At 38.6% G+C, this 9502-nt stretch overlaps 1 protein-coding gene across 1 annotated transcript in view; it reads left to right on the forward strand.

Annotated features, from left to right (window-relative positions):
* sdc2 (syndecan 2) overlaps window positions 1-5836 on the forward strand; it is a 35904-nt gene extending 30068 nt beyond the window's left edge. Inside the window, exons 2-5 of the mRNA XM_060896790.1 lie at window positions 438-552; window positions 696-865; window positions 2259-2388; window positions 3647-5836. Coding sequence (XP_060752773.1) covers window positions 438-552; window positions 696-865; window positions 2259-2388; window positions 3647-3810 — 579 coding nt within the window. The 3' untranslated portion in view covers window positions 3811-5836. The remainder of the gene's footprint in view (window positions 1-437; window positions 553-695; window positions 866-2258; window positions 2389-3646) is intronic.
* Window positions 5837-9502: the final 3666 nt, after the last annotated feature.

The raw sequence follows: 9502 nt of genomic DNA on the forward strand, positions 1-9502 counted from the left end.
CTACTTTTCTAGATCCACATCTGGACTGCTGTCTAACAGTTGATAACTTTGGTTGCTTTTTAAAATTACAACCCCAAGTTGTGTTAATGTTTAGCAAAAGCTGGCATATGTACTGGGCACTCCATGTTTCTGGTCACGATCCAGGACTGCGCTCCCATTAGCCTAGCTACCACATCAGGAACTGCTGAGCATATCTTGTAATCGTGTTGCATCGCTAAATCAAAATCCTTTGGTGTCGTTCTGAGATCTAAACTTCACCTCATATCTGTTCAAACAAACCAAAGTAAGGAAGCAACCGGACTGTTTGAAATCCTCGAGCATCTGTTTAGGGAGCACTCCAGCAGGCTTAATCCTCAAGCTGTAAGACCAGGTGTTATGTTTCTTGGCAAATATTCATGAAACTATCTGTAATTATTTGCACTCTTTCTTCCTTGTAGACATCGGTCACGGCTGCACAGACTTCGTCCTCCACAGATGATCTCTACCTGGAGGACCCAGGGTCTGGAGGATACCCCGAAGATGACGATGACTTCAGCTCTGGATCAGGCTCAGGTAAGACCTTACAGTTCAAGAAATGACACATTCTTCAGTTAAGCTGCTGCTGTTGTCCTAGAATCCATTAAGGGTCTTAACTCAGCGCTCAGCTTTCTGGACTGTTGTGCTTTTGTGCTGATTGGTTTTGGTGCTCCTTTCAGGTGCTGGTGAGGAAGAGGTGAAGATGGCTACAAAAAGCACATTATTCATAGCACCCAAAGCAAAGCCTACGCAGGACACCACCAAAGACTTCACACTCAGAGTGGAGACTTTCACAGCCCGGGAATGGGACCACACAAGAGAATTGCCTAGACACCCTGTCAGGACAGAGGTTAGTTTAAAGTTTTTTATTTATTTAAACATTAAATACACAGACATACACTTCAGTACACAACTGACAATTTTCTGATCATTATCACTATATTATAATATAACAATCACTATAATAACAATAACTTAACAATATTTTCCTATCATAAATAGGGATAAATAGGACTAACTGCTTTTCCTCCTAGAAAGTGTGTATTTACAAGTTAGGAAGTTGGAAGAGGAAGATGGAGGTATACCTTCACTTATGTAACGAGCTACAAAAATTACAGAAAGGGTTTTTTTTAAATGCGCATCGGGTGCAGTTCCTTTTTGTGTTTGTAATCAAAGGAAGAAAGAAAGTTCAGAGAGGAAAATGATCTAGCTTAAGATTCATGAGCCAAATTTAAGGAGAATATTGTAAATGAAAAGAAAGAAAAATAGATAGACAGACAGACAGACAGACTAGAATAATAACCACTGACATTCCCACTCGTAATTACAACTTGTAAATACGATCTTTATGACATGACTTAAACGCACCATAACATTTAAAGAATTTCTTGCTTTAGCTAGTGAGTTTTATCGATGCATAGCTGCATGCATATATCAATTAAATGAAAACATTTAACAGAGCTGTGAAATCAAAATTAGGAGCTTTTTGTGTATGATTTTTCTCTGATGAACTGAATCTCAGTGAACTGAAATACAGTAAACTCCAATACAGTAAACTCCAAATATTTGATCTCGTACCCTGACCACAGGCTGAAATACGCATTTACATGGACCTTCACTGCAAAGTCTTCACTGAAAGACCATATTTTATTAAAATGTTTCTAACTAAAATCCCTGACTGTGTCATGTGTAGCACGTGACAGAAACGGAACTGGAGAAACTGACTCCATTCACTCTTCTCAATCTTGCTGAACTGTGCGCCATGTAAAAGGTCACATTAACATGGGAGTGTATTGGCAGCAGCATGCGTAGGTGCTTTAGCTGCACATCACACCTTTTGGAGGTATTAAATTATTACAGGATAATACCCTGGAATTGCAATTAATCGAATAAAAAAAAAAAAACAACATTAGCCTGCTAGGCCGAATTAAGCCAACCAGCAGGCTGCATGTGAATTATTCATTAGAAAAATCATTAGAAGAAGAATGCATGCACTGAAGCTTTATTGAACGATTTATAAATACCTATTGAATTAGAACCGGAATGTTGTAAGCCTCCTTTGTGATTTATTCTTTATTTTAGAATTGTCCTGCTGGGACAAATATTGGATGATATATATAAGCAAATCTACGGTGTAGAAGTATATCACTGTGCCAGAAGTGAGGAGTGAAAACAGTCCATTGTGATGGTTTGATTTGCCATTGTGCTGCATTTTAAAGCCAGTTCCTCTGCTCTCTATTCAGCCCCTGGTTCCTGTCACGGAGGATATGCGCATAAATCCAGTCGCCGGCACCACCAGCTCTCCTCGTTCCCCCCATGAGCCCTACGAAGTGCACTCAGAAAACCTCTTCCAGAGGACAGAGGTTCTGGCAGGTAGGCATGACGGCCATGTTGGTCGCGAGCCTCTTTATGTTGGGCTTCTGTGCTAAATCTAAAATTGTTTGTGATCGTTAGTGAACAGTGATCGCTTGACAAATCCTTGGTTTTGTGCTTGGTAGGTAATGTTTGTAAAAGTAGTCTTGCTGCTGCTTACAATCCCACACTAAAAGGGTTTACAAGTTGTGACCCCTCATCTTCTACAGTTCAGTGTGAAGATCTGTGAAGATTTTTCACTTCAGCTAGCAAAATCCTGAGATACTGAAATCTTCATTTACAGCTTAACACAGATTGTTCATCATTTTTGAGCACTAGCAAAATTTAATGGACGTATTATTACTGTATGTACTGCTTGTTTTTTAAGGCTACCTGGTTCTGTTTAAGCGATCTCTCATCTGCGCTGAGAAAGTTTTTAAAATCTCTATTAAGTTCTTTCAAAACAAGATATTTGACCATTTATTTTCATTATAAAACACTGAACTGTACTAAAATATATACAATATGCAGTCTAAGGCTAGCATGCTAACATGCTAGCAGACACTGGGAAGTTTTATTGAACATGTTGCAGGTAAAAAGATAATATTTGCAGAGTATAATACGAAATGTTCTGGCACATTAGGTGTAAAATAAGCTGTCACCTATTGCTCAGTGTTACTTTTTGTCTTTATTAGTATGTAAATAAAACATGGTGAATTCATCCAGGATGATGATTGGCCGTCAGATAGATAACGTTTAATGAACCTTACAACTCAGACTGTTCAATCTCTTCTATATTGCCTCCTGTGCCTTTCCAGTACCTCCACCCCAGACTTCAGACTAGAAGGGAAAAAGCGTACAGCATCACCTCCAAATAACTGAACAATTTCAACACGTTTACATCCGTGGAGAAATATTAAAAGCGAGTTAGCTTTGCTCTGTCTGGGTAATATGTTGCACCAGAGAGGTTCTGCTATGTGGGTATGTGGGTGGACAGACAGCTTCCTACATTCTGCCACCATTCTTCTGCTCTTTCCCCTGAAAAGCAGCCAAAGAGCTCTTTTTATTTAATTAGGTAATTAAGTGAGGCTTAACTGAGGCAGAGTGCTGCCTGCTTTTGATGAACTTTAGAATTTAGAAAGCCAGAGCCCAGATGTACGAGCCGTAGGCAGATGATTGTCACCGACATTAACATTGGAAATGAGACACACACACACACACACACACACACACACACCCCGAGCTGCAGTTAACCTCTCGTTTATTTCTTGCCTCACAGCCGTCATTGCTGGTGGAGTTATTGGATTTCTCTTTGCCATCTTCCTCATCCTTCTCTTGGTGTACCGCATGAGGAAGAAGGATGAAGGCAGCTATGATCTCGGTGAGAGGAAATCCTCTGGAGCGGTGTATCAAAAAGCTCCTACCAAGGAGTTTTATGCATAGACTCCCTTTTCCACAGCTGTCTTGTAAAGCTAAACTTCATCACTGACGACAACGACTGTCCCATATCGCTGACGACGACAAACACGTTCAAGACAAGATCCAAACTAAGACAGCAACCGAGGAACATAAGTAACGTAAAGAAAGATTTGCATAGAGTATCGTAATTCAGACCTTTCTTTTTCTTTTTTAATGAAAAAAAAAAAAACAAAAAACCAAGCAATTATGGTAAATCTCAGTGTATTTAAGCTTTTGTTGTGTATTATTCGAAAAGGCTGAAAAGTAAAAAAAAACAAAAACAAAACACACACAATCTGTAAAGGTGAGGAATTGTCATCCATCTTCTGTCAAAGGAGCTGTTTTTAGTCGCTGACTACTTTTTAACTGTAGCAGTATGTATTTGTAAAGAAAAAAACAACTTTAAATCTAAGTGAAAACAATTTGAATAGAATTGTTCTGTATCAGTCCTGCTTTCTTTTTTTTCAGCATTATTTCGTCCTAGCATGTCTAATGTTGATGTAAAAGATGTATTTCATTAACTTATCTTTTTCTCTGGTGTTTAAAAATGCCTTTCTTTATTTTTCACGGAGCTCTGGATTAACATTTATCCTTCAGTGTAAATCTTGTCCCTGGTTTTGGTTTTGTTTGTTTTCATGTCCACCTGAATAATTTTCAACATTTATTTTTTATTGGAGTAGCTCTAGCTTCGTCTGTAATATCGCTCGTGGTTCGGTCGGTAATTGGACGTAAAGGTGATAGGTGACAGGACATGTGTACAGCAAAATCTACCCACATATAGCTTTATTATTTAATGCCATTCGATCCCATTTGTTACGTGGACGTGCTTGTCAGAGTTTGACTCCACTTCATTTTTCCTCCTTGTGCTATCGCACGCTGGTTGGACGCTAATGTCAGTTTAGTTTGTTCTGACTTCCACCTGTAATGCCTGGATCCACTATAAATTTGCCTTGGAATCCTGTTCCGTGGGGATCCAAATGTTTTTGGCATTGACATCAGTCATATCACTGAGTTTATCTTTGTGATTAAAAGGAAGTGACATACTGGCGTTTCAGAAAATACGGTTTAAACACGGTGCGTTTATACATACGCTGACGTTCTTTGGCTTTGTGGTTGAATGGTTGAGTCTGCAGCCCCAATTAGTTTGTTCCTCTCTCTTGGGTGTGATGCCTTTAGCTTCTTAACCCTCTCAGCTGTGCTTCAGACACATGGGTAACTTTTTTCACATGCATTCACGCCAAAACAGTTCTGATCCAATCAGGTTCATTTTGTTTAAGAAGCTATACTTAGAAGTGGAGAACTGCTTCCGTTAAAGGCCCGGCGCTCATCTAATATGATAATGAGTCTCGGAAGTTCCTTCTCAGTGGTCGCCCCCCACCGCCCGTCCCTCTGGAAGCCTGTAAGAATTCGACAGGTCATGAAGTCGTACTGAGAAGGAGAGCAGAATGAAGAGGCCCCTGTTTCTGAACACATCACACACTCTCACTGCATACTGAACTCCACACATTCATGGGCTTTAACTTCCTCTTGCCAGCCCCGTATAATAACAACCTCTATGGCTGAATAAGCCACCTCAGCTGGACATAAACACAGAAAGGTACTGCAAAAAAAAAGAAAAAAAAAAAAAAAAGAAATAAAGGATTCTTATATTGTGGTATCATATTCCATTGGCCACCTTTGAGTTTTCACATTTTATTTGTGACTTTTTCATCTTTTTTTATGCTTTCGACTTTTTAAAGACGAGTCCAAATGCTTATTCACATATTAAAAACTATATAGAATAAAAATATATAAATGTATATTCACAAAATGTTTTAAACCTTCAAAGTGCCTATCATTTGGAAATGTGCTTGTGTGTGTCTCGGCTGAAGGCAGTGTGTACATCAGAGTGGCCAGAGCAACTGGTAGCGTGTAAGCACAGCTGACTGTAATGGTAACCTTTTTTAGTCTTACAAAATGCAGACAGTATTGTAAGTTGAAACAACACTACTGAATAAACATTGTGGCCTAATGTTGACCATTTCCTGACTGTTTATTGAGATGTTTCCTCAATCTGATGAAACCCTTCGTATGGTCAAATGGCGACATTTTCTTCTATATATAAAATTGATAGATTTTCTAGAACTAAAATCAATATTCTACGTTCCCCAAAACAAACATTCTGGGTTCAACTAAAAGTGAGAAGGAAGACATCTCTCTGTTTATACCACCAGTTTTGTTAAACTGGTTTCTTACCTGATGATTTTTTTCTGGAAACCTCAGCAAGATTTCAAATAAATAAAACATTTCTTCATCAATTTGGTGAAATATATTTTAAAATATATGATAGTAAGGAAGATCCATGCTATTTGTTTAACAACTGTGTCACAGTGACAACTGACAGGTTTTCCCAGTATGTCGTGCACTGTGTGGTTGTAGAAATTTAGATCTATAGCTAAATCTTTTTAGGATCGGTCCTCTCCAGGATTTCATGATTTTGCAGTTGCTGAAATGAACGGAAAATCAAACTCCTGCAGACTTGGACCAAGAAGTGTTGTGTAGTGTCATTACAATTCACATTCAGCCAAAGTGCTTTTCAAAAGAGCAATAAACAATAAACTAAAAAAAGATGCAGCAAAATCAAGCATTTTTGAAAAAACTCTGAAATCCTGGAGGGACTGTATAATGGAATATAACAACAATCAGTGGAAAATGCTAAACAGCTTTACATCCTTACGCATGCAGTGACTGTAGGTTAGCCTATATCAGTAAGGGTTAGTGGATTAAGTGTTTAAGATTTAACTAATATTAACTGAGAATGTATTATTCACGTGGACAAAAGGTTTGTGTAAACCTGACCATCACACTCATGCAGTTTGTCCCCAAACTGTTGTGTTGAAGACTTTCTATGACATAAAATTACAATTTCTCTTCACTGGACCTTAAACGCTGTTCCGTCATGACAATGAACCTGTACACAAAGCACAGAGCTCCATGAAGACATGGTTTGAGAAGGTTGGAGTGAAGAACTCGAGTGTCCTGCACTGAGCCCTTACTCTGACTCAACCCCACTGAACACTGACTGAACCCCAGACCTCCTCACTCTTACACCATCAGTGTCTGATCTCACTAATGCTCTTGTAGCTGAACGAACACAAATCCACACCGACAATCCAACATCTAGTGGAAAACCTTCACAGAAGAGAACAGAAAACTGGAGCACATTATCACAGTAAAGGTGAGATAACTCTGGAATGTGATGTTTAACCAGCACACACTGACCAACTGACCAAAAATGTTTGGCCCTGTAGTGAAATTGCACTGAGGTTCATAACAGTTAATCTCACATAGCATGACATTTCTGTAATATCTGAAACCCGATTAAGAAAAACAGAGGTTTTTTATTAAATTGTAAAAGGTGAATGTTTGATCATGGTTAACTGGAAATCACTGATTTTATAATTGTAGTTGGGTTTTTTGATGTGAGCCCTTCTGTTTAGCTCTCTTTTTTATTCACTTGTCTTTTTGTTTTTAGTTTCTTGGTCAAGGGGTCAGGCCAGGTTTTAACCATGGCAGATGCACAGACGTGCTTCCTCTATAGTTTGAGATGCGTGTCATCTGCAGCATCTGTCCCTCTCTCTTTCAAACACAACCACGAGCCGGCCACAGCAAATGTCCTTCATATGCACGTCCATCCATTCACATTGTCAAACGCTCGTCACGTCCTACCATTTGTGTTTGTGTGCTCGTGTGTCAAAGTGCACCATGGATTTATAACCTATTGAATAGGTTCCCTGTGTTTGTGTTTGGGCTGGGGAAGGGGTCTGTGTCAGAGTGTGCCTTTAATTTATAGCCCTCTCAATAGGGCGTATGAGGGAGGGCATGGATGACTGCATATGGGAGACAAAAGGGAATTGGGTCTCTTCTTTCAGGTGACAGAGCTAATTCGGTAATGAGGCCAGCAGTTGTTGCTAAACCATGCAGAAATTCCAAACATGGAGTGTCCAAAGTAAATATACTGTCAGATTTCATAAGAAGCACAGACTAGCATAGAAGCAGGACTGGCACTCACTCGTCTGTTTATGCTGAACCATGTAGGTTCATAAAATACTGTTTATAACATACTTTTTAAAGCTTATCTAATCTTCATGAAGTTAAATAAACCAACAAAAAACTTCATGTCCAGCAATTCCAGAACTTTATATGAAATATTTTATAATGTACAGAATTTAAGCTCACAGGCCATATTGTTAGGCTCTAATTCATGCAGTTAGACCAGGTGATGTTTTTCTGATCTTCAGCTGTCCAGTTTTTGCTGAGCCTGGGCACACTGAAACATGTGCAGATGTAAAGAGTGTTTTTGAGTTCTTGTGGCCTTCCTACAGTATGAAATTCTGCCCACATTACTGTGACTCACTGGATTATTTATTGATTTATTTTTTGTTAATACAAGGTGTTTTTTACTCACAACAGCCCATGTGCCAGTAACAAAAATGCTGAGATTTACTGAAAGTGAAGCTTTTGACCCGTATTTTTGTGACTTTATGAATTGTGCAGCTTTCACATGATTGACTGACTGGGTAATTGTATGAACTTGCAGAGGTACAGGTGTTCTTTTTAAAGAGGCTGGTGAGCGTAAATCCAATTCGGTTTTCAAACCAGTTGTACTGAAAGCATGACTCAGATCTTATCCTTAACATGGCCAAGCATCATCAATTTAAATCATAACATCTGCTGCTTTTGGAAACAGAATTGTTCAAGAGGTTTTTCTTGGGACAGGATGTAAAATAACCAGCTGCTTCCCAAGATTTAAGATTACAGTTAAAAATATAACAAACATTTCAATGTGATTTGATTTCATCTTCACAATTTGTAACCCATGCTTTAAATGTAGGCTATTTCGATTCATCTTGCATGTGATCTGTCAGAGTTTATAACAGAGCTGCTTTGTGATTTACTTGGATGATTTTTTAATATGCTGTTCTTTGATGCGAGTCATTATTTATAGAGTGTAGCCCTAGGACAGTTTATGTTACTACTCCGAAAGAGGCGCTGACACGTGGCCTGGCTTCAAAGCCATATAATATTGCTTGATTTTCTCTCCACAATAATTTATGACGTGCATATAAAGCAAGTGCTTTGTGTGATTTAAATGACACGGCTTGAAGCATTCAAGCATTGGAAATCGAAGGTAATGAAGAAGGAGTGGCTCGTATAAATCCCAGACATCATCAAGAGAGTCTCTGGATTAGGTGTACTCTACACAACATAGAGCACCTACACAGGACAGATAAACGAAAGCCTGGAAGCGGAAATCAGACATGTATTCATATAAAACAGACTGGATGCACTTGTTCCTTTGAAGTTCACTATATACCAATTCAAACAGAACTTACCTGCCATATTATATATAAATATACATGTATAATCATGTTATTATTTCAGCCAGATGTTTTACACAGACAGACATATAGTGTAGAGTATTTGCAATTTTTACAATGACTAGAAACCTGTTCTTATTCAAACTATCCCACTATTTACAAAGTTTTGCATTGGATCAGCTTAAGGGTGAACATTTGCATTGAAAATGTTACTTGCAATAGATGACATATTTAGAGCACTCTGTCTTCCAGTGACCTTAAAATACATGACCCTTATGCGACTTTTAATCTAACTGTCTGAGTTTCTTGTATGTTTT

This window comes from Tachysurus vachellii, chromosome 21 (assembly GCF_030014155.1).
Source record: "Tachysurus vachellii isolate PV-2020 chromosome 21, HZAU_Pvac_v1, whole genome shotgun sequence".
NCBI lineage: Eukaryota > Metazoa > Chordata > Actinopteri > Siluriformes > Bagridae > Tachysurus > Tachysurus vachellii.